The sequence below is a fragment of the Aulonocara stuartgranti genome, assembly GCF_965226115.1.
Source record: "Aulonocara stuartgranti genome assembly, chromosome: 20".
NCBI lineage: Eukaryota > Metazoa > Chordata > Actinopteri > Cichliformes > Cichlidae > Aulonocara > Aulonocara stuartgranti.
Window position 1 is genome coordinate 35,199,936 of NC_138956.1, and position 26,056 is coordinate 35,225,991.

Consider the following 26,056-nt stretch of genomic DNA (forward strand, 5'->3'; position numbering starts at 1 on the left):
TCCAGAGTGAAATAAGCTTGACTTCATAGATCATCAGTACATTATACATATCAACACAGTCAGTGAGTTTATTAGTTTTTCTCTCTGGAGGCTTCAGACCAGACTATTAAACAAGGAGGACGAGCGCGATATTGGAGATGATTCAACAGGGATGACAGAGCGGCGTGGCGAAGTGTTTGTTGATGAGATGAGTTATAAACTTATGACCGATGACGGCGAGTGACTCTTTTGCTTCGGAGTGAAATGAAAAGTGGGTGTTTTGATGACGGAGCTGCTGTTAGGAGGGACTCCAGATGTCTTTAAAGGCTTCTGCAGATACCAGTGTAACATACTGGCTGTGAGTCAGTCTGGAGCTTAACGTGAGTTTTTCATAGGTCAATATGAACACAGCTGCTGTTTTCTGTATTGCACATGAAATTAATAATGAATGGCCGCTTAATGGTGAATAAATAACGATTCATGCTTTCAATTTCTGTTGCTGGCTTCCTGCTTAGACTCAATCTCTGGCCACCAGTCAACCTTCAGAAGGTTTCTGTCTTTGCTGATGGGCTCCTGAGGGGATCATTGTTCCCCCAGGTTTCCAAAATGATTCCACCTTTGGCATCAGTTTCCTGCTCGGGTTCTGAAGGACTGTGCCTGCAGGTTCGGTGTCTCCAGTGTGCTCAGCCAATCACATGTTTGCTCTGCCTCTTAGTCGCCCTCCAGAGTCATGCTGATTGCATTCCCCACCTCCAAGCCTCCAGACAGTATGCCTCCTGGCCATTCTCCTGAGTATTCTCACCTGTTTGCCCTGGTCCTCTGGCATTTTTGCTTCAATATGTCAATAAACAGAAAAAGATGAAAAGTCCTGGACATCATGGGCAAGATTGTTTAATAACCTCGGCTTGGATGGACTCAGTCAGGACTGAGAATGATGGTGTGAGCAGCAGTTTGATGGCTTTTTACACTGAAGGTAGGAAGTGACTCTGAAGTCTAACATCAGAGGGGAGGAACATGATCAATATTAGTATGTTTTGAATTTGATGGCAGCAACACAGTTGCTGTGCAGCATCCTCTCGTCTTTTAACAACAGCCCGTAAACATCTGGGAACTGAGGACACCAGCTGCTGGACTTTCTAACTGCTCAGCAGCCCTGGTTTTTTCTCATATTTCATTCATTTCATGATGTGTTTTCAGCTGGTGAAGCTGGTGTAGGCTGCAGACAGGCCCGTTCAGCAGCTGGACTCTTCTACTGTGAAGCCATGCTGTTGGAATAGAAGCAGTTAAGCATCTATTCCTTTTTTCTATGTCCTATTGTGAATAAAATATGAGTTTATGAGCTCTGCAAATCAATACATGCACTTTATTCTGTTTTTATTTACGTTTTACACAATATTCCAACTTTTTTGGAATCGGGATTTTGGCTTTTTAACAAGGTCCAATGATAAACTTCCTGTGCTGGCAAACGTGTCGGTCAAGCAGCCACCGTTACCTCTAAGCTTTGATAAGATTGAAATGCTTGAATTATACAAAAGTTCACCAGTGTGGAGTTGTAAAGAACAGGAAACAAGCTCCAGAGACCAAAATCATTTCTTGTAACCAGCTGAAAACTTGTTTATGAAAGCTGACTTGCTTTGTGGCCATCAGATAAACTGCACTTTCTGGCACATTCAGATTAGCTTCATTTATCAGCCTCAGAGGACGCTGTCCGGCCAGGTGGGAAAACTGAAGAGTAAAATAAAAAAATAAAAGTGTTTTTTTTGTTTTGGTTTATAAAGTTCAGCCTTTGATATTTGTATTAACTTTCAGTTTGTCTTTCGTTTTATCTTCATTGATATTGTTCAGTTATTATATGACCAGTACTTCCTCGGTAACACATGATCCTGATTTCTCAAAGAAAGATTTGTCCAGAGAAGAAGTCTGACTCTAATCTCCCCTCATTGAACCCTGAGGACTTCTGGGAGTTCCCGGTTTGTCTGGGAAATGTCAGTCCACTCAGTACTGATGTCTATATATAGGCATCACACACACACACACACACACACACACACACACACACACACACACACACACACACACACACACACACACACACTGTTCGTGTGTTCTTCTCTCCTCCTTTCTTTAGATTCCTCCTTTTTTCTATTCTGTTCTTTCCTCATTACTCCCTCCATCCCTCTGCCAAGACTGCACTGGGCCGCTCTGAATTATTAATGAGGCCACACACACACACACACACACACACACACACACACACACACACACACACACACACACACACACACACACACACTATGTCTTCCTCTGTGATCAATACAGCCACAAAAAGCTTTTCCTCTGACCCTCCCTCCACTTCATCTTTCCTTTTACTTCTCCGCTTTACTCCTGGCTCATTCTATTCTATTCTATTCTATTCTATTCTATTCTATTCTATTCCATTCCATGTTGTGCATAACTGGGACCCATGGTAATATATCACAAACTGTTTTGTAGGAGGATTTAATGTTACGAGTCCTGGTCAGTTTAATCTGTGCATATTTCAATCACATCCAAGTAGTAGTTTTAGCTGCAATTACTTTTTTTTAAAAAAAATCTCCCATGAATTGAAATCTACTCCAGATCCATGCTGTTGTATTTTAGAGTGAATTTTCCTTTTAACTTGTTCTGTGAAATTTGACTTTTGTGTTATAACTGTGAAAGCCAGAAATGTTAGCAGCCTCGTAGATAGAAACACCCACATATGAACCCTTTTAGAAACCAAAACGATGACAGTGATGAGCTTTGAGATTCTGCTGTTGCCTTGTTTGCTTGTTTTCTTTGTTCAGTGTTTACTTAGATGAAAGTGTGATGATAATGTGATGAAAACATTCAGCATCATGAAGAAAGTAAGAGGTGAATAAATCAGATGAACTGATTATGTGGAAATGTGAACATAAATTATGAAAACAAAAAGACTAATTTCCACTTTGTACTTTGAAATCCTTTTTAACAACTTTCACCTTTACCCTCAAAGGGGGGGAAGATGACCCTCAGCCCATTCTCATTCACCAGGTGTCACTTAATGCCGTTTGTCAAATCTGCTGGCTCGGCTCATTTACATACAAAATGTACTTAGTGTTGGCTGTAGATCGTCTGTCACTCCCAACTTGCCATCTACCAACTTGCAGGGCAATGAAAGGTGCATGTTTGAACCCAAACCTGCCCAGGTAGCTTTAGTCTCCAAACATGACTAGAAAGGAAAAATTAAGTGACAGATGAAACAAAGTGTCATGGTGTGGGTGAGTCACAGTAATTTTCCACAGTCCCTGCTCTCTCGGAGTCTTCATCACTCCTCCCAGGATGACCACCTGAGACTAATCAAGCCAGCTGTATTTAAGACCAGCGTTCACAACCAGCCTTCGTCAGATTGTCTGCTAACCTACGTTAGTGTGCGGCTTCATGACTTCCATGTTTCTCATAGTTCATGTACTTACCTTTGCTCTCTCAGTGGTTCTTTGGAAAACTCCATCATCATCACAATAATCTCACTAACATGGACGCTGGTCTCTACTCAGGTCTCCACTGCCTCTCAGTTTGTCTTCTCCAGTCTCACCTGCCGTCTCTGTTTGGAATCTCGGATCGTTACTCTACTGGACTTACCCAGGCCTCGTCTCCACGCTCCCCCTCTTGTTAAACTCTACCTGCGAACGAGTAAGGCTGTTCCATTCTTCGGATCTGCCGAACCAATTTCCCAAACCAACTCTGACTCAGCTTCTGTTTCAGTGCCTCTCCACCATCGGCTCTCGCACCACAGTTCCCTTTGCTGGTCTTTGTCTATCACAGCTTATGTTCACAGTATCTCATAGCTCCTGTTCATAGTATTCCCCATTCATGTTCATTTACCCTAGCCTCACTCCTAGCTTTAGCACTTGTAAATATTGCTGTCACAACATCACTTAAAGTTCTTGTTCACTTCATTGTGAGCCTCTGAGTCTGCGTTTGGGTCCACTTCACGTTCTGGCTTCGGCCCTGACACAAAGAGAAACAAAATGCTTGCAGGTGTAAAAGTTTGGTGGACAAACTTGCAACTTCTGACACCGTCATCCCTCCAACCTCCTAGTGCAGAACTTTCAGCTCCCTAAAGCTTGACTGTTATCACTTGACAGTCAATACAGCTGCAGCCAGCACAGCAACGTTACAGGACACCTTGTTCATAAAAGGATCAAGTCGAAGCACCACAACTTCTTAAAACTGCATTCAATGATTTCAGCAGTTTTTTGTGTTTTGACCATGAACTTGAACAAAACTGTAACACTGGTTAGGTGGAGGTAGTGTGAAATTGTAGAAAATACTGGCTTTTTGTTGGAGACTGGTTTCCAGCCTAATATTCATGTATATAAGTCTATATGACCATCCATGCCGAGGACTGAGCAGCTTCACTGTATGTAATGTGTAGATCCTTTGTTGTAGTTTAGTTATTTCATAGTTGCTGATTTCTTCTTGGCCTTCTTATGTCTCCTTGAGTTCATTTCCTGTGGTTAATATGTGTCTATTTCCAGGACTTGCTGTCTTTGTTGAAACCCAAAACCAAATTGGAGGTACTGGGAACATGAATCAGGCCTCTGGGCCATTGTGGAGGTGTGCAATGGAAACCTTTCCTGTACTATTTATTACACACATCTTCATGAAATCACTCAAATGATACATTTTTAGAAATAATATTTCATCAAAAATGAGTGTAATTGCATGGTGTGTGTGCGTGTGTGCGTGGTATTTCCTGTGTCTCCTACAGCAAGTCAGTCAACACAATTAGAGCCCAACCTTTGCTTTGACGAAACCAGACGAGACAAATAAAAATGGAAAATGCAAAAATAAATTCAGACCAAATCCAAAACTCATTAAACTCCTTACATTGTGTAACGGGGGGAGTGACACATTGTTATCTGATGAACATTTCACTTCTATTAAACCCAGTAGATGCTGGCGGTTTGCACACCCTCGGATAGATCTTTGGAGACAAATATGCAGGTAATAAGATTATAGAAGACTTTGATTAGTAGCTGTATATCGACAACAGTGACTGACAGTCAGCTGGTTAATTTTATATATGGACAGACACTAAACAAATGCTGGAGTCTGCAGGCTGTGATCTTTACCAGCATGAGTATAAAAGCTGGATGTAACTTCAGTCTCCAGAATGAAACCATTAAGCCAAGTGTTACTGGAAAAAACACTCATTTGAAAGGTTCAAATAGAAACTTTGCAAATCACGTCACAGGGGACCAGCCAAACGTAGCTTCTATGAAATTACAAAATACCCATAAGAGATGTAAAATATCCAAAAGGAGACACATAAGTGCATCAGCAAAATGGAAAAACAGTCAAAAAACGACAAAAATGAAACACAGGAGGCTTCAAAGACACAGTAAAGTAAATGAGTGCAATATTAATACACCTGCAGAGTAATGTAAGAAGATCCAAACTGGCTATGAAAAATGACCAGATGGTGTCATAAAGAATCATAATTTCACAAAAGTCATGGCAGCTGTGAGAGCAGACAAGACTTACACTCCATATCCATCACTCTGATTTCCACACTTGGAAGGGATTTTTTTCAAGTCTATTTGCCTGAATGAATCTATCTATCTATCTATCTATCTATCTATTTTCGTTGGTATGTTGCAGTTGTGCCCTGACTCACTGCTCTACATCTGACGCTGGCCCTAAAATTTCGAAGCACTCAGCCTACCTTCCAGAAAGCCATTGTTGTTAATGACAGTCATTGTCGTAAATGAACTGCAGTTACCATTTAGCTGTTTGCATTTGTGTGCAGCTCATGCTTATTCCAAACCAGCACTGGCCAAAATACTGGCAGACTTACAGAGGACTGTCATATATGCTGCACTCTATATAATTATCTTGTACCGTAACTGAGAAACCAACTCACATGTACATCTGAGTGTCAGCATGAAGACGTCAGCCACCAGCTGATGGACAGTGTGTAGCTGAGATACAGTTTGGTGGCAGCTCCTGCTCGATACCTTATGAAGCAAATGTTAATTATTGTCCTTTTTGCTTTTGTAATTTAGTGCTGGCCAGTATCAAATACAGAGCATCATGGCTTATGTTAGAAGGTGAAATTATCCACAGTAACCGGTCAACTGACATTTGGTGATATTTAATTTTTAGCTTTAGTTGATGAAGAAGCCAGAAAATCTGGAGCTAAGTGTCATGGTTGGCTGTGTGGCAGGCAGGCAAGCAGGAGTGGTGGATCCAAAATGCAGGACTCAGACACAGAAGTTCAACTTAAAGCGCAGCTTTATTGCTGGGAAAACCTCTTACTAAACTAAACTCACCAAAGGACAACAAAAACGCTGGTGGACTAAAACACTGAAGCAGAAATACTGAACTGGAGCTAGAGCTGGAAACAAAACACTGGTAACACGGAGGCAAAACACACACAGCTTGTTGAGGGTACGACGCAACACTGACTCAGAGAAACACAGGGACTAAATACACTGGGAAGTAACGAGGAGAATGAGACACAGAAGGAGAGCACAGCTGGGGGAAATTAGAACTGACGAGACAAGCAAAGCAGGACACATTCACATAAGACACGGACCTACAAAGTAAAACAGGAAGGATCACACAGAGACGCAAACTTGACACAGTGGAGACAGCAACTAAGAAAAACAGAGACATAAACCATAAGGCAGAGGACTCTAAGAACCGAGAGGCACAGAGGGGAACTCAAACATGCAGACACAGACTACACAGAACAGAGGGGACACAGAGAAACATGAAGGGCAAGGGATCGAAACTAGAAACCATAGAAACTCACACAAGTACAATAATACAAAAATCACAAAGAACTAAAACGCTGGGTCAGGAGACCCAGGACCCTGACACTAAGTTACCAGCAAGATTAGACCTAGAAATTTGGATTAATGCTCTGACCTTGCCCAGCATATTTCCTTCTGGGGAAGATGACATGCAGTTTATGTGTGTTAGCTAAATGAGCTCATCAGCTAATATTAGCCCAAACCAAGACCTGTCCATGAATGAAATTCCCTGCTTATTCGGACCCTCATTTCCCCCGGCATCTGTCAAATTTCAGATTTTATGGGTAAATCTTTCTTCCAGCAATGTTCGCTAACACTGACTTACCTGCTAAATACTGATTTATACCCGATGTAACAACATGATGGCTAACCTTAGCTTTTTCTTTCACCAGCGTAATATATGAAACCATATGAGTTTAATTGTTCTTTTGATTCTTTATGATGTTTTTCTGACTATCAGTGTTGTGCTGGGGGCCGGTTGTTTGCTTTGTGCACTTGGGGGTCTCATATAGAGCTCAGAGTTGTTCATTTTGGTCTTGACATTATGGTGCTGTTACTGATTGATTTCAGGGATATTTTTCAGGCTGAAATTAAAGAAAATTGCCCAGGGCTTGAGGGCTCAATCAATGGAAAACTCGTTTAAAGGGCCATGCATGTACTTCTGTTCTTTCAGCCCATTAACTATAAATGGTGTACATGTAACAATCCTGCTATCTCATCACCTCTTAGATCACTTTTCATTCTTTCCATTCAGCTTTATTCAGGTTTCAGTATTATGTCACCAGAAAACAAAATCAGATCTTTACATGCAGGAGTCGGGTTAAACAAAGACACATGGGTAATCAACACTGTTGCACAGTCACAGTGAAACAAAAGCATGTGTGGCAAGAGCTTGAATTCTGTACAAAACCCCTAAAAAACACAAAGGTCTTTGTTGGTCTTCTCAGTGCAAAGTAAAAGCAAAGATATCACAAAATGAGTATCGCAGAAAAACCCTGAAGGGCAGCAGAGCGAGTTACAGTGTTAACACTAAGGAGTTGCTGTGTCTCAGGGTCGTGTAGATGTGAAAAACATCCAAGAAGCCTCTCGGTCAAAGATGCAATGATTTGTGTGATCTGACCCTGTGAAGCTTCACTCAGTCAGGCTTTACAATAAAAATGTTTTGTGTATGTCACACAACATTTTATTTTATTTTAGACATCCAGCTGGTCTGAAGATGTGTCTTTAGGTTTGTGTGTCTGTGATGACACCGTGAGTGGCAGCTGACCAAGATGTTTTTTTGCTTCACATTCATTATTTAGTTGTAATTGAAGTGTGTATATGTGCGGGTGTGCATGTTGTCTCTTTAATCGTGATGGAGTGAGTTGTCAGTGTGGGGGTGTAAACCTGCTGCACTCACACTTTCAAACATGTTGCTGCCTCATGTTTGAATTAACTTTAGTTTTTTATTTATTTCTCACTTTAAATTTGTCATTTTATGATATTTGTAGTGTACTGCTCACTCAAATGTATTCTGGGACAGTAGACTTTGTATGGTCTCCCAAAGCAAACTGATGCCAGCTAACGGGACAGACTTAGAGGTATCCCCAGAACCTTGAAAACGTTCCCTGGATAGGAAACAGGGACCCTGGGAGCCGGAAGGGGAGCTCCTCATGAGCAGGCCTTGAGTGCATAGCGCTCCCCAAGAAACAACAGACTGGGCGACTGACAAAAGTGTGTAGCTGGACCCACATCTGAACTATTGGCGAAGAGCATTCTGATTGTAACCAAAGGGATCTCACAGGGTGTTGGGTACACTGTTGTAAGCTAGGAGTGCGGGAACTCCAGGCCTCAAGGGCCAGTGTCCTGCAGATGTGTCCTTGATCCAACACAGCTGATTTACAGTTTTTCTCAGTTGCTTTGGTGCATTTCTCACAACAGAATTAAACTTTGCACAATAGTCAGTTCAACCTTCACAACATGTAGTCGTTTTGGCACAACCTTGTGGCGGTTTCATGTTCATTTCGGCAAATGCCTTTGGACATGAAGCAGTTGAGTAAGTACAAATATCTAAAGAATGGTCACTTTTGACTTGCTATTCATCACTATCTCCTTGCTTTTATCATGAATGTCACAATTATTTATACTTGTACCGGCTGAATAGTCATTGTCCTTACAACTAATAGTCTTCATTTCATTGCTTGTGTCAGTGCACTCAAAATTGTTGAACATCTTGTCAAACAATTTGTACACCCATTTTGAAAACCCTACTTTTAAGGAGTTTCCATGAAAATCTCCATAAATTACTTTTCTCAGGTGAACCTTATCTCACACTAATGAAAATTGGTGTGTGTTACTCTTACTTGCAACCAATGAAAAGCCTCTTCTACCCAGTCACGGGTGAATCGCGTTACAGTATCCCCTACTCTACAAGTATATATATAATGTAAACCAACAGACAGGATTGGCATGAGGTGCATACTGAATCTACAAAACTGCAGAACATGGAACGTCAGCCTTGTGGAAGAGGGGTGAGGATCGGTGGAGGACGAGGACAAAACCGGGTAAGAAGAGGCCAACCACATAGACACGTCCCTGACGAAATCAGGGCAACACTTGTGGATCATGTGATAAACCATGGCCTCACAATGGCCGAGGCTGGTCGAAGGGTGCAGCCAAATGTTGGGAGAACTACTGTAAGTTCCATTATTCAGACATTTCATCGGGAAAACAGGCGAGCATACTGTAATGTAGTTATTCAGCACAAACTAATTTGCTCTGCACTTTCATAGTCATACAGGAGACTTGCATTAGGACATGACCTTATAGATCTTTACATACAGTATAGACGTACTGTAACTGAAGCGCAGACTTGGCCCAGGTGTGGCATAGTGTGCTGTGGTACAATACAGTAATGCTGTAAAGAAAGGAGTTTTGAATGATAGTCCTGTAACAATTACTGTAAGCGTGTTTGCGCTTAAAGGACTGCCAGACAACCTAGAAGAGGTGGACGAGGTCCACTTTTGACTCCGCAGCAAGAGGAAAGAATTTGTGCAATGGTGGCTGCAAACAACGCTTTGAGACTGAGAGAAATACAAAGAACTGTCGTAGAAGATGACACCATCTTCGGAAATATTCAGTCAATATCAATTTCCACCATAGACAGAGTCCTCAGACGGAATGAAATGTCCATGAAGCAATTGTACAAAGTACCATTTGAACAGAACAGTGATCGAGTGAAGGAGCGCCGTCACCAGTATGTACAGGTAAAACATGTTTGCATATGTACCTCTGTTTACTGTAAAAGTTTAGGCCATGTACTGCACTTACATTTATGCATGTTACTGTAATCCTATTCACAGTTCAAACTGTACAATCTGTTGTGCCAAATGGACCATTACAGACTTTTTTAGTCTCATCCTTTGGATAGCGTATCCTGGAATTGGAGGCCAGGGAACCCCTGCACACATTTGTATATCTTGACGAAGCGGGATTCAATCTCGCAAAAGGCAGACGGCGTGGACGAAATCACATTGGCGAAAGAGCCACCATTGATGTCCCAGGCCAACGAGGAGGAAATATTACGATGTGTGCAGCAATCTCAGAAAATGGCGTTCACACCCATATTCCTCGTATTGGTGCATACAATACACAACCCCTGTTGGCTTTTCTGGACGCTCTTTATAGGGACCTAATCCCACAAAATGAAAGGGATGATCCTGGTGACAATCGGACAATGTATGTAGTGGTTTGGGATAATGTTAGCTTCCATCACTCTGCTGTAGTCAGGCAGTGGTTTGCAGCACACGACAGGATGCTTATGGAGTTTCTTCCTCCTTACACTCCATTCCTAAATCCAATTGAGGAGTTTTTCTCTTCCTGGAGGTGGAAGGTATACGACAGGCATCCACATACCCAAATGACCCTGCTAGCAGCTATGGATGCAGCTTGTGATGACATCACAGCAGAGTCCTGCAGAGGGTGGATTCGACACTCCAGAAGATACTTTCCCCGATGCATCAATAGAGCTGACATTCGCTGTGATGTTGATGCAAATATGTGGGCAGACAGATGGGAGCATCTAGATATCAATGATTGATATGCAGCAGTGTCTGTTTTTCAGTTTGTTTGTTTTTTGTTTCATAACTACTGCAGTAAGGTTTACTGTCTAAGTGAGTTTATGTTTGCTGTAAAATGTTTGATTTACTGTATTTCCCCAGTTGCACAATGCTGTGAACAGTTTCAATTAAATATTATCAAGAGTGCATATGAAGTGTCTTGATTTTCCTTTACAATTAATGGTTTTCAACATGCCGTGCATGCTGTCCAGACTTGACATGTCATTGGGAAGCACCTACAAAGAAATCCGTCACAATGAGAACATGTTCAAACCATTTGATTTTGTGACCAAAGGTGCTGGTGTAATGACTTGTAATTGTGACGCCCTGACACTTTGATTGATATAAGTACTTGCTTTTGATGAATATATGATCTGTTTTGATTAAGGGACTTGCTTTTGAACAACTGACTTTTCTTTTTGATGAAGTGACTCAGTTTTGCAAGTTATCCACCATGTTTTGCAGTTTGCACTAACTGTTTTGAGAAGAGCCTTAGTAGTGGTGCAGAGATCAATTCTGTTGTGAGAAATGCACCAAAGCAACTGAGAAAAACTGTAAATGTCTAAATGACCTCCTCAACATGTCTCGAAGTTCTCCAGAGGCTGGTAATGAACTAATCATTTGATTCAGGTGTGTTGACCCAGGGTGAGATCTAAAACCTGCAGGACACTGGCCCTTGAGGCCTGGACTTCCCCCACCCCTGTTGTAACCCATCAAATCATTGTATATTCAAGATAAGATTTATACCTACAGTGATGCGAAAAAGAAAGTTTAAACACAGGATTTTGTTCAGTCCTGGAAAACTTAGTAAACTCTTCCTGCTTCCGTAGAAATTAAGAGGGTAAGTAGCAGCCATGTGCTACTAATCAAATAGCCTCTATTAAGTAATCATCAGCAAGTGTGACCCCCGGTAAAAGCAGAAGCTTTGCTAAGTTGGATCATTTATTTGTGTTAACACAATGCTCTTCCCGTGAGTCGGTGTCCCAGCAGATTCATCCCAAGATCAGACCATCTCAGTCTTTAAAGGTCTCAGTTTTGTTAGATTTTAAAGTTCATGATCGCATAATTAGAAGAACACTGAACAAATATGGCTCGTGTTGAAGGGTTGCCAGTAAAAAACCTCATCTTGGTCATTGCATATTTCTCCTTAGTCCTCAACAAAAATGTGACAGACTGATAAAGTCATACAGAAAACAATTACTTTAACTCAAATGCTGATATAAGTGGATCTACAAACTCTCATGTGACACATTTAGTTTTTCACACAACTGCATGCAGTCTTTTGAACTTCACAAACAGAGAGACTTCAGAGGTAAAGCTTGTTGATTTATCAGTTGCTGTAACTCTTACCTTTGGTCATCAGCTCTTGGTAATGATCTCAAGGATGAGGTGAAGTAGCTGAAAGGAGTTTCCTTCTCAGGATGATTGGACTGAGCCTTAGAGATTAACAGTGAGGGGGATCTTGGACATCCAGAGCAAGTTCAGACTACACTTTGAGTTTAAGATGTTTGGGGCATCTGATCCAAATGCCTCCTCCCCTGTGAGGCTTTCCAGGCACCCCAACTAGGAGGGCATCCTGAGGCAGACTTGCAGGAATGGTTGTATCTCATTTTGCCTGGGAGTGCCCTGAGGTCCTCCAGGAAGAACTGAACATTGATATTAGAGAAAAACTCTTATGGGGAAGCAAATGGATGGATCAATATCTGTGATGCAAAGATGATTAACAGGTAGTAGGAGAAATACTTTGAAGGGGACCAACTCTTCTAATTCTCAGCTCCACATTTAATCTAAAAAGCAAAATACAGAAAAACACATGGTTTGCTTTGTCATCAGGACAGCTCACTGGCTCTTTAAATGTTTTAGTGCACAGCTCCAGTGTCCGGCTGTGTGGGTGTTTGCGCGTATGGACAGTGTTTTGTCTGATTAAGTGTTTAAGCTGATTGTGTTACCTTCAAGTGTCTAAGGGAACAAACGAAACCCGACCCTTAAGATGATTCAAGGAAACCTGCTACATTCAAACTTGAATTAAAAACTTCTGTACTTTGTGTCAATAGATTACACATGACTGCAACTTAAAGTCGTACTGAGTATTGTCAGATGCTCTACTTATATGGATCCTCATGTAGTCGTGATGTTTGAATGGGCTGCAGATGGTCATTGTAGGATATGTAGGAAAAAAAAGATATTTTGAGAATTAATATGGAAATAAAATTTTAAATATGTGAAAAAAATCTTACCTGGGTTAAAACTGTAATTTCACCAAAGCATTAGTCAGGGTAAAATATCAGATCTATGTAAAGTCAATGTCATCATGTCACTGTGCATGAAAAGTCACAACAGTGTGTTGTGTAATGGAACATTATTGGAATATTGTCCGTTTCAATATTGCCTAAAAATAATGCTGTGTAAGGTTTCACAATGTAAAGTTTTAACTTTTGTAAGTAAATTACTTTTGAATAAATCAATAGAGATTATATTGCATCAGTTGCCAGTTAAATGCAATTATGTTAATTTATAATATTTAGATTGAAGTTCTCAGAATCAGGTGGTGTGAAAGTATCTCAAGAGGTAAAGTTACAGAAAATAGTCATTATAAAAACAAACAAAGACTCCATTCATGACACATCCCTAAAATCTGCCCCATTACAACCCCAACGAACATGTAACACCTCTCTGTTTTTTTAAAATAAAATTGTCACAAGTAATTAAAATTGACACCATAAAGAATAAAGGTCATAGCTACGTTTATGTTTTTAAAGTGAAAATAAAGTTAGTAATTTAACAAAGAAATAAGTTTGCATGCAGAGCACGTGCTAGAATTTGGAGTATAGAATAGTCTCTATTACACAAACGCTGTAATTTTAAGTGTCGTTCTAATAACAAATATACATTTTTTCCTTATAAATAGTGTTTTTAAATTGCAACTTTATTGCACTGTATGTTCGATGAGGGTTTTTCTTTGATAATGATATGAAAGATTTTGTAATGTAATCTGAACACTTTACATCAGAAGTTGTAATTTTCCTCCCCCCCCTCTCTCTGTCCATTTTTCTCTCTCTCTCTCCTTCCAACATGAAACTCCCATCAGTCTGTTTAATGTAGAGCAGTGTGTGTGTGTGTGTGTGTGTGTGTGTGTGTGTGTGTGTGTGTGTGTGTGTGATGAGAAAAGGGAGGGACACGAGGAAGAGAGCAAGAAATGACAACGAACAGAGAGAGAGAGAGAGGAGAGTGAGAAAACAAAAAGGAGACAGGGGGAGGGTCGAGCAGGAAACAGGAGGTGGAGCCACAGAGAGAGAGAGAGAGAGAGTGAAAGAGAGAGGGAGAGAGAGAGAGAGAGAAAGAGAGAGGGAGAGAGAGAGAGAGAGAGAGAGAGAAAGAGAGAGTGAGACAGAGAGGGATGACAGGAGATGTGGTTGTTGCCGCGGCAGCAGAGCAGGACAGATCTGAGACAGTAAAACAACACTCCTCCTCTTCTTCCTCCTACTTCTTCTTCTTTTTTATTCTTCTTCTTCTGTCCTCCTGCATCCGTCCACAGTGGTTTCACCTGGAAAACCTGCCTCCTCTTCCTCCTCGCCTTACTCTTCACCTTCATCAGCAGCAGCCGCACCAGCACCAGCAGCTGTGGTAAGTAGGATGGAAACTGCTCCAGATACACCGCTACCACTGCTGAGAATAGAATAAGAAGGGAGTGGAAAAGTCGAGTGGAGGAAGAGGAGCGGGACGGGATGGCGTGGTGGAGAGGGGTGGGGGTGGAGAGGGGTGGGGGGTGGGAGGGGGTGAGTAAGAGTTTGGAGCGAGGAGGTGAAGAGAATAAAATCAGAGTAGAAAACTTGGAATAAAGAGGAGCAAAGAAGAAAAAAGTGGCATTTGTGACTAAAAACTGTAGATGGAAAAGAGCAGAACAGGACGAGGGAGGAAGAATAGAACTGAATAAAACAGAATAGAAAAGAATAGAAAAGAAAGGTTTGAGGTGTTTGGGATAAACAGGAGACAGCAAGTTCACCAATTTATGACAAATAATTAAGACAAAGCCTCAAGATTAAGATTTAGATAGAAGATAGAAGCAGATAAATGTGGATAATTTTCCTTTGTGTGTGTGTGTGTGTGTGTGTGTGTGTGCGCGCCTGCGTGTTGAGGTTGACGTAATCCAGCTGTATGAATTAGTGATGAAGTTCTGTGTGTTTGCTATTAACAGTGGTTAGCAGTCTCGCATACACACACAGACACACACCTGCCGCTTGAACACTTGTCATATGCATGCGTGCACACACATACATGTGCACACACTGTGCTCATTAATATTCACACACCTCCTGCTTCTGCAGTCCTGAAACTCTTTAAACCTCCAAAAGGGAGTTGGAGGCTTCCTAACTCACTTATTGTCTTTTTTTACCTTCTAAAGTTTCATTGAGAGTCGATAGGAAAGATTCAAATCGTGCAAGTCAAGAATTTTTGATGCCATTGCACGCTCGAACGTCTTTTGTAGTCTTGATACTTTGTGGCCTCACGTCTGGCTTCAATCCATTACGAGAGGTGTACATCTTTAAAAACACCTCACTCATGTAAAAGTTGATGTTTTTATTCTGAAACAGCCGCTCAAGTAAACAGTGCATTCTTGGGGACTAATTTCATCTGCAGATTAATGACTATTTTGTACTCCGCAGAGCATTTGTGGCATTTTCTGTTTCGCCCAATAAGGGAAAGTGAAAAATATCCTTTTCCCCTGTAAGGCTCTGTGGTTTCCTAAATGTGGACACTGTCGTTTCTAGCACAACGTTCTTTAAGAAAATAAACATTTTAGGCTAAATAAATGTTTTTTTTGTTCTTATCAAAGATGAAGATTGTTGTGAAGTCACTGTGTTATCAGACTGTTTCATGGTAGCTGGTCCTGATTTGTGTCAGTGACGCAGTCGGTCTGTTTCTCAGCAGTCAGCTGAGAAGCAGACGGTAAATAATCGAATGTGAAACGTCTTCAAATTCAATCTATGCCAGTTCATAGCTAATGTGATGCTGCACAGGCCTTTAACTGGTTTTAAGGTTGCTTTTTAATGCGCGGGCACACTTTGGTAGCTAAACAAATTTCACTCGAGGTTTTACAGTGAAAGAGGAACACAGGCTGTGATGTGCTTTTACTTTAACAGTTTTTTGGTGAAACTCTGCAGGATATCCTGATATGACACATATGCAATACTTAATCAATGCGAGTTTGGTCAACTCCTCCTTGGCAGCACATTTAATCCACTGGATAAGAGCCTTTGCTGTACTGGGCGATGTTGCTCTGGTGTGTTTGTGTTGCTCTGCCATCGTGAGTGGAAGTGAGCGGACTGTGTTGGAACGCACGCAGGAACGGCTGAAGACTTCCGAGCCGATGATCAGAGCTGTGAAAATGAGAAAAATGGCATATGTCTTCATTTCAGGAATACTGGCAATGCATTAGCAAGCTTGATGCAATTACAGAGCATTACATTAGCATGATGGACTAAAGCAAAGAATTAATGCAGTTCTATAAAGCAAGGATTTGTGTATTTTCTAGCATGCAGGAAGCTGGTTCTTATACAGCGCGTTTCTACTTTACCTGAGCACTCGTCTCATTCAGCCGTTCATACAAAAAGCTTTTCTATAGTTTTTCTACATAAGTGCTTTCTATTGAACATTCACACTGCAGCAGGTGCATCGGAGATGGGGTTAATGTCTTGCCAGATGATGTTTGGTATGCAGACTGGGGCAGCCAGGAATTGAACCACAAACCTTCCAATTAGTAGATGAAAAGTTCACGACTATGGAGCTTTGCCTCCATAGTCGTGAATATCAGAGTGGCGGGTCACACCGCATCTTTTTCAGATGGTGGAGGGCATCTTTTGACGTTTATATTGCGTAAATAAAATTTGACAGCTTGGCATTAACCTCCTATCATCCCTAAGGTCAATATTTAGAGGCAGGGAGTAATGTTAGGTCTAGTTTGAAGAAGGAATCATACTTTCCACGTCTGCAAGGCAGTAAGGGTCCACTCGGATCAGGCAGCAGACTTCAAGCAGATGTCAAACAATGTAACAGGAGTGACTCGGCCGTGGGGTCTCCAGCTGTCCAGCATCCACAATAGAGTATAATCTAGCCTTTAGCTACATGCTAAAAAAGTTTCATATCAGAACCCAGAATAGTTTTCAAATCCAGTCTCTAACATGCAACATGTTTCTGTTAGAAGAGTTTCCTTTCCAGATGTTTTATGTGCAACTCGCTGATGAAAAGTCAGTGTTCAGTGCTATTTGCACACGGAGTAAACATGCTGTTAAAGATCTGAATTGTCAGAGAAACGTGTTCATACCATATGGTTTGGATTGTTCAGTGAGTCAAGTACGCACTAAAAACCCAACAGTGGCTGCTTTAGTAACAAAAAGCTCGCGGGTACATTGATGTGTGAAAGCAGTGCCACGCTGGCTGCAGCCAGAGCGCAAACCAAGAAGCAAATCTGTCAATTTTAAGGACAAACACATATCTGGCTCTTCACCTCAGTGAGTCGATGTAACTGTGTGTCAGCTAAAAGTTTAGAGCAGCCACTAGATATAAATGAACGGCACAGAAAATAACATAAAATAGCACATGCGTACGATTTAAATGGTCTGAGCCGGCTATAGATCAGTCCTTGTGCAAAAAATGGACACAGCTCTCAGCAGTGAGCGTGGAGCTGCATGTTATCTGAAAGTGCAGTCGCGCTCTGCATGTTCCGATAACATGCATCCTGGTGCATTTATGCAAAATTTACGCTGCCTTTTCCCACCACTTTTCTCCTGTCCTCCCCGTGTTTCTTTTGTTAATTTAAATGATCTTCTCCTGCACAGAGTAGGAGAACAATCTGGAGCATAAAATAACCTCACAGTAAGTGCTAATCAGCATGAAGGTGCTAAGACCAGTGAGTCAACAGCTGCCAGCCTTGTTACATGTCTTTGAATGTATGGGCGTCATTTTGGTTTTCCACATAGATGCAACAGTTTGCTGCAGTCATTTGGAAAAAATAGGAAGAAAATATCTTTTTATATGTTTTCCACAAAGTTTCAAGTGTCATCTTTTTGTACCTGCTGATTGTCTTTATTAGCCAACAACATTATTCCACACAACAGTGAATGGAAACATTGATAAAATAATTTACATTTTAAATTGTTCATGAGATGATGTAAAAATGTCTTCATAGACTGGGTTAACCTGTAGGAGCTTTAATACCGGATGATCCCTGATGTTGTTCACTTTAAAAATAAAAAAGGAAAAGCCAGCAAAGGTCGAAAATAAAATATTAAATGTCTAATACATTTAACTCCAGGTCTATAATAAAAGAATCAAAGCTTCGGTAGCTCTGTGTGCAACTGAACGAGCAGTGTTCATCAAACTTTGCAACAACCTTGTCAAACATCGGTGAATAAAAATGTGCTGAACTTTTCTAAGACTGGAGGTCCAGCAAAGGGTAGAAGTGCAATCTTCTGTGTGTCCGGTTTATCGTCCGGCTCCAGGCTCTCAGGCACAACATGAAAGGCCAAACCTCTGCCAGCTTTATATTTTACTTCTACTTTTTTATACTTCTACTTCCCGTACCATGTAATACTTCTAATACACGTAGAAACTTGAGTCGAAGACCTTCGAATGTGGCAAACTATTCCGCGTACAGAGCCATAATTACAAGCTGCTAATCATCAGGTACAGCAACAGGTATTAACAGGACATTGGCACCTTCTACTGGTCAGGAGGTATCATCAGCTCTTATTAAACTACTGTCGCTGCATTCGTGAGCAGCTCCGTGCTAATTTAAGTTACTGTTCTGGTGGGAAACGCCAGCATCTGTACAGATGGTGAGACTCAAGCAGACAAAACAAAACAAAGAGGAAATAAATCATAAATCATGATCAGAGTCACAGCAATCCAGTGATAGTAGTCGGTACATCAATACGTACATTGAAACAAGCGTTTTAATAAAGACTTGTGCTCCTCTCCATTTGAACTTACCAATATCTGACATCACGGTGGTGCATTTATAAGCTGGCGTGGAGGAGCTCACCTGATCCTTTCATTTCTTCCTGTCATTATACAGGTTCTCAAACAGGCTACATGTTGGGGTTGATGTGAATTTCACACTGAGGTACCTTTAGATCCTCTTTAAAAAATAAGGAAGATGATGGGATTTTAATGACAGGAGGAGCAGCCTGTTCAGGCCTTTTCAGCTGGATTTGTTGGCAGTTTATACTAATATAAAAGTTCATGTGTTCTCATCAGAAAAATGGTGAGATTATGATGATGATCATGTTTAAAAAGAGTCAGCTGTGAATGTGAAGCTTCTGAAGTATTAGACCCTGACATGTGCTCATGATCTTTGGGTGGTTGCATGTTGGTGCGTAAAGGAGTGGAGCATGGAGCCACATGATCAGGATGCATCCTGACCTCCTTACTTTCCAGGTTTTCTGGGCAATTACAGTTTTTGAAGGAGACCCAGGGGCAGACCTAGAACCCGCTGTTAGATTATATGTCTCATCCGGTCTGGGAAATCCTCAGGATCCTCCAGGTGGAGCTGAAAATGCTGCTGCCACCTGACTGTGATTCAGCAGCACTTAATGGTTGGATGGGTGGGTGGATGAACAGATGGGTTGATGGATGATGGATCATTTCGCTTTTGTTTGCTTTTGTCAGCTGACATATTTTCGGTTAATCATTATATCCAATGTGCAGATGCTGTATTTTTTTGCTTGTACTGAACTGTGTGTGTGTGTGTGTGTGTGTGTGTGTGTGTGTGTGTGTGTGTGTGTGTGTGTGTGTGTGTGTGTGTCTGCCGGCCGCAGTGAAGCGCTGCTCAGTGATGGCCGTCTAATGGTTTCACACAAACACTCAGAGTGGCCGGCCATGTGCTGCCCTCCATCACTCTGTGAGTGTCTGTGTGGGAACAGAAGTTTCCACTCCAGCAGAAACGCTGCTCCTACTGTTTCAGAAGCTTTCCTTTCATTTAAAACAAACTCATTTCATCTCTGAATTCTCAAAATGTATATTTAATCATTTTTGGTAAGCGTTTTCCAGCTGTCGTGTGAGGCAACACAACTGCTTTTAACAGCACCCTCTGAGAGCTGTAGTAACGACAGGTGGAGGTCAGGGTGGATGGATGGGTGGACTGCTGTTTATTGAGTTTACTGACCTCAGATTTGCGTGTGTCTGGTCTTTGGCAAGTTCTACAAACATTTGCAGTGAACGATGGAACAGCATGACAACACTACATCATAGCATGATAAAGTATATACATGAACAGGTAAAGGTGGAAAAATAAGGGAGTACTTAGCACTTAACAAAAATGATAACAAAAACAGTTTCTGAACCAAAAATATACCAAATACATGCCCGTAAAAATACCGTACAATGCAAAACATTGAAAGTGGAATAGTATCCTTCAAAGCAAAACTTCAGTTTTGAAGAACCGATGACCAAAAGTGTAATAAAAGTAGGCTTCATTTGTACAACGCAAATGTAACCTTAAGCAGAAACACTAAGTTTTATTTTAGGAGCAATAATCCTAATTTGAGAAAAGTAACATAAAAATAGATCAAAGAAGAGATTAAAATGATAAAAAATAAAATAACTCAGCTGTAGAAACAGGATGTAACCACGAGCTGAACAAAGAACAAACCCCAATCAATAAAACAAGAAGGAAAATTGTAAAATCAGAAAGACTGAAAAGTCCCCACCGCACTTCCCGAGGACATTTTATTGATCTGTGAGCAGACAGCCTGGTTTCTCTTTATTGATTAGTAATCAGAAGCATGTTTTCTGCTGATTAGTGATTGGAGACCTGTTGTTTTCCTGTTATTGACCAATTTATGTGAAGAAGAGCAGATGCAGGAGATTTATGTTTTACTGAAAGGTTTACACTTTATTTAGTTGTGGCAGTTTGTATGAGGGTGAAGCACAAGGTGATCTTCCTAAAGGGAAAAATATCCCTTGGAAAAAAGAAACTTGGAAAAATAGATATATTTTTTTCTGTTAAGAAACTGCTTTGCTTACTTTACAAGGTTGCCTGAAAGGGATGAAAATCCTGATGATTGTACCCAGAGTCACCGTATTATCAGAAGCATCAGGAACGTGGAGAGAAGTTGCTGGAGTTCAGAAGAAAATTGCATATTGATCTGAATGAAAGTCTCCTGCTTGTGGTGTTTCATGTTTCCTGATGCATCTGTCTATGAAGAAGTTTCTTTCCAAACAATTTTCCAACATTGTGCTTATTTTTTTGGTTAAATATTACACTGGAGCAGCTCGTTACCCAACTGGTGTACAAGTGTTTCCACACTAGGAGACCGGATATTACCGCGTTTCTCTGGTCGTCCTCTGGGGAAGCTTTTGAATTGTCGCGCTTGTTTGCACAGAGTACTTTGCATCTGTGCGATTGTAGTGAGAGCCTGAACTACATTGCAAGTCAGCCTCATACTCTGCGGGTGCTGGACTCCAGCAGGGCTGCCCTTTGGCACCACTTCTGTCACAAGTTTTATGTACAGTTTCTAAACACAACCATGGAGTGGAGGGTGCACTGCTTGATCACTTTGGGATGATGTGGACGGGCAGATGGATGTCTGGGCCTGCCATATCAGACCTGTGTGGGAGGAAGGGGATGGATGATGGATGGATGGATGGGATTGGACATTTGAATGCAGGTTTTATTATAAAGTGTTATTGAACATTTAAAAGGAAGCCCACTGAATGATGGAAGCTCTTTACCTGATCTAAACACACCTCTGGTCCCACTATTGAATAATGTATCTGTTTACTTCAGCTGATTCATTTCATAATCACAAACAGATGAATGTAGAAGAGCAATCAGGCAGATCCCATTAAAGGAGAACTCCTTTCAGGTTTGCTCAAAGCTTTTAAGCTGTACAGACAACACAGTGACTGATGGGGAAATGGATTACATGTGAACACAGTTCACTGTATAGATAAATGCAGGACTATAACATGTTGACTTTTATTCTGAAACTTCAGTTGTTTATGTTCTTTGAATTGTAGAAACTCTTTCAAACTTTTGGGAATCAGCTCTTGGGTGGTAATGACCATAAAACCATAAAACCAGCAGCCAACACATTACCAGAAGGGTCGAGGTGCAGCACCAGCTGCTTGATGGGAGCTAAACGCCAATCCCAGAGCAGTGGCTGTAGATAAAAGGCATTATGCGGGTGCTGTAAATATCTAATGTTCACTCAGAAACCATGATGTCAGCAGGGATTCCCACAGAGAGGATGGGCAGATGGGTTTACTACAGGCCTGCAGACTGAGGAAAGAACTGCAGGTGGAAAAAGACTGTCCAACACGTGCCAGAAACAGAAAGCCTTTCAGCTTTTTAAGCTGTTTACTACAGACATTACTCACCTTGTGTGGTACTTGAAGGACATTCTTCTGGAAGTGAAACTGCTGAACTAACCTGAAATACCCATTTCAGAACCTAACCTCTATTTTCTTGGCCATTTAATTCAAATTACAAAATGAATCACAGGGAAGACATTCAGTTTGCACATAAAACAACACCAACCTGTTATCATTCCCAGGAAGTCAGACGCTGCCATTTCATCAAAGCGCTCTTCGGCTTTAGTACATAATGCAGTGGGCGATGGCAACATGGAGGAAGGTTTTACTTCCAGTTCATCACATGTTGATGCTTGTGAAGGACACTTGGCATCTCATTTAAAAGCACTTGATAAAAAGAGACATTTGAACCCACAGCAGTATTTTCCTCATTCTAATCAAAGCTGTATTCACTCATGGACTCAAGATCAATAATGCCCTAATGCAAATGTATATGGTATATATATCACCTCCTTGTTCATCAACATTTTGGCGAAACGCATTTGTAACATTTAAGCCTTGATAAAAATTACCAGTGAAAATATAGAGAAAAGAAATAAGCGTCATGCCAGAGTGACTGAATGTTGCTGTTCAGTTAAAGCTTTCCTGCTGAGATGATGGAAAGCTCCACTTGGAGCACGTTCACCACTGAGCGCAGGGAAGCTGTGTGTGTGCGCGCGCGTGTGTGTGTGTGTGTGTGTGTCTGTCTGTCTCTGTGGTGGATTGTATGTGCTTAGTGGTAACTGAGGCAGTGCAGCTAAACTAAACTAGTCAGGCTGAAAGCGTATTCATAATTCATCACAGACACACACTGGAGACTTTACCGCGGCAGGACAGATAACAGCCACAGGCAGGTGACTGTGTGTGCGCTCAATATGTTTTACTAAAATACTAACAGCAACAATACTACAGTATGGAAGTATTCTACTAATTAGAAGTAAAGGTAGTACAAAGAAAACTGCATACAATAATGTAACTTTGTAACTTTGATTTTTAGTTTTAGTTTAGTCTGATTTCTAAGTCATATTTGAGGAGACGTTTTTGCATGCAGGCAAAAATTCCATATGAAGAGCACAGACAGATAAAAACTAAAAAACATATTCACTATTGCTTTTAGTATCATTGGGATATCATTTCAATGACAATGAGCAGAAGTAGTTAATGTTTGTTGATCATCACAAAGGTTTTGGGGGTTTAAGAGGTTAAATTTCCTGAAGACGGCAGATTCAGTGTGATTCGACTCAAACCTGAGGAAGCAGCGGTTTTATTGCTCCCACTGTGGACTTAATGCAATAAATGCATGACAATAACTTTTCATCTGATGGTGAGGAGTTTCACAGGAAACTTTATTGTGTCTTTATTGAGTGAAGAACGCAGTGGGAGAAATAAAGAGAGAGAAGGAGGAAGATGGCCAGCGATGTTTTTGCTCTGCAGACTGAGGATATGCTGCTTGTCTCATCATAAAAAACATCTTTAATAACCTGAAGCCTTATATCTTCATCTTAAACACATGAATGGAGCTTCAGCTGTACAGCCCTCAGGGGAAGTTTGAGAAGGACGAAGAGGATCAATAAACAGACATGAGATGTACATCTGTCCACTATTCAATCAAAATGATTCGTTTAGATTTAATGATAAAACGAGTGTTTGTCTAAACCAGCATTATATGTGTTATTATTTAAAATGTGTTTAACTTAGTTCGGAAATTCTTTAAAAAAAACCTTTTCTGCTTTTCCGTTTTTTCTGTCATAGTTTAGCTTGTTTTTGTAACACATTTTAAAACGGCTCTAATAGGTACTTTCTGAGGTGGTTTTCATTCTTCCATTCACAAGTTAATGATGATAGATGATAGTTTGGTTGCTCTGTGTTTACCGCTGATTGCAGTGATTAACATCAGCCTACTGAGCTGTCTGTTAGGTAGATGAGGGACCTCCTTCATCCAAATGGGACTAATAACAACTGACAGTGGTCATTAAACAGGTTGATTAAATCAGATTTGGACGCTTTGATGTGGTTTGGGTCAGGTTGTGTGTTCCGGTACGTCTGTTGCATTCCCGGACACTTGGTTACCCAAGTCCACACAAATCAGCTCCAGAAGTAGGAACAAAGACTCTTGGCTGTAGTACAATACGCCAAAAAAAAACAAAGTCTTTCTTCCCTGTAAGGACCCTTGCAGTTCCTACCTCTCTTCAGCTTTTTCCCACCCATACCTCCTCTTTTCTCTCTAAATTCAGTCTCTTCCCTCCTTCTCCTTCTCCTCCTGGTTTGTCTCTCACTCTCTGCTTCTTTTTCTGTTTGTGTGTTTTCTGACAGGACAACCATACATGGACATGGAGAAAGGAGCGCCTGACGTCTCTTCTACACTCAGAAACAAAGCTGGTGTCTCTCTTTCTCCACCACTAATGCCCCGGCAACTTCAATAAGAGGGAGAGACTAAAACACAGAGATAGATAAAGGGGAAAACAGCAAGCAAGAGCAGAAAGAGAACAAGAGGAAGAGTGAGGCTGCACAACCATAATCTCCACAGCTGAGAAACACTTAGAGGGAGGGAGGCAACACAGGCGATTCTGTCTATCTTGCAACTTCAGGGACCATCATCACAATTTAATAAGAATTTGAAAGGCTGCGGTGCTGCAACAAATCAGTCTTCACAGGGAAAGAGGGTGGGTGAGAGAGCTAGAGTCAGACAGAGAGAGAGAGCGAGAGAAAGGGAGGAGGCCAGACACAAATGTTTTAACGCTTCCCTACCTGGATTCATATCTTTCTGCCTTTTCTTGTAAATCCCCGCAGCAATAAACCTGTGACGGCAATATCAAAGAACCACTTTATTATTATTTTACACATAATCTATTGTGCTAAGACTGCTGAGATTTCAAGAAATTATGTTTTCCTATCAAGAGAGTTCATATTTTCAAGAAGTGCATCCTATTTAGAGCAACAGGACTGAGAGGAACTTGTAGAGAAACAGAGAAATATTTTAAAAAAGCAGCATTTACCCTGAGAAGTGTCTCGCAGGCCAGACGGAGAGGAACAGAAAGGACGGCGTCACGAGAAGACCATCCAAACTGCAACAAAATAAAAGCACGGGCCTCACGCTTGTTCATCGATCTGCTTTCCTGCCCCTTTACAGCTTTTTTTCATGGCTTGACACCCAACTGCAATCTGGCCCCTCCCTTCCCCTTTCCTTCCCCCCCAACATGTCCAACCACCTCGCATCTCACTGCCCAGACCGCCAAAGGAAATCAGGGCAGCTGAAGAAGTGAGCAAGGCTTTAACCGAGCCAATAAACATTTCATTAGCTCCATCCGCTCTTCCCTCCTTCGACGAGGACAAGAACTCTCACACTCTACAGGTGGGCGCTCTGATACAACATGGCAGCCGGCGTGGCGACATGGCTGCCATTTGCACGGGCGGCGGCAGTTGGTTGGCTGCCGCTGGCCAAAAAGACGATGCCCAAACCTCCAGTGGACAACTCGTCCAGATCGGATGAGATCCTGTACCTCAACGTCAGCGGGGTCAGGTTCCAGGTGGGTGCTGGCGTCCACTGAGCGTGCTCTAAAAATGCTTTCAAAAAAGTGGCTGCAAGTTACAGGAATGTGTGATTTCACAGTTGAAAGCTTTGTGACTGACTTTGTAGAAAAGTTCGAGTTATGTAAAGAGAAAATTTACACTATTTTCACTGAACATCAAAGGTTGAACTCAAAACAATAAAAAAGAAAGGAAGACTTTATTTTAAAAACATGAAATAAAAGCAACATCTTTTCAATTTCTTGATGCATCCTCAATCATCCAGGAGATCTTTTCAAT

At 41.3% G+C, this 26,056-nt stretch overlaps 1 protein-coding gene and 1 long non-coding RNA gene across 2 annotated transcripts in view; both read left to right on the forward strand.

Moving 5' to 3' along the window:
* The first annotated feature begins 8,555 nt into the window (after window positions 1-8,555).
* Window positions 8,556-10,352, forward strand: LOC309697750. The gene is made up of 3 exons (XR_014273899.1): window positions 8,556-9,343; window positions 9,763-10,045; window positions 10,210-10,352. It is a non-coding gene; the product is annotated as an uncharacterized lncRNA (long non-coding RNA).
* Window positions 10,353-14,430: 4,078 nt separating this feature from the next.
* The window catches only part of kcnd1 (potassium voltage-gated channel, Shal-related subfamily, member 1), an 80,481-nt gene continuing 68,855 nt past the window's right edge, over window positions 14,431-26,056 (forward strand). Inside the window, exons 1-2 of the mRNA XM_082518968.1 lie at window positions 14,431-14,521; window positions 24,563-25,776. Of these exons, the coding sequence (XP_082375094.1) occupies window positions 25,621-25,776 (156 nt within the window). The 5' untranslated portion in view covers window positions 14,431-14,521; window positions 24,563-25,620. The remainder of the gene's footprint in view (window positions 14,522-24,562; window positions 25,777-26,056) is intronic.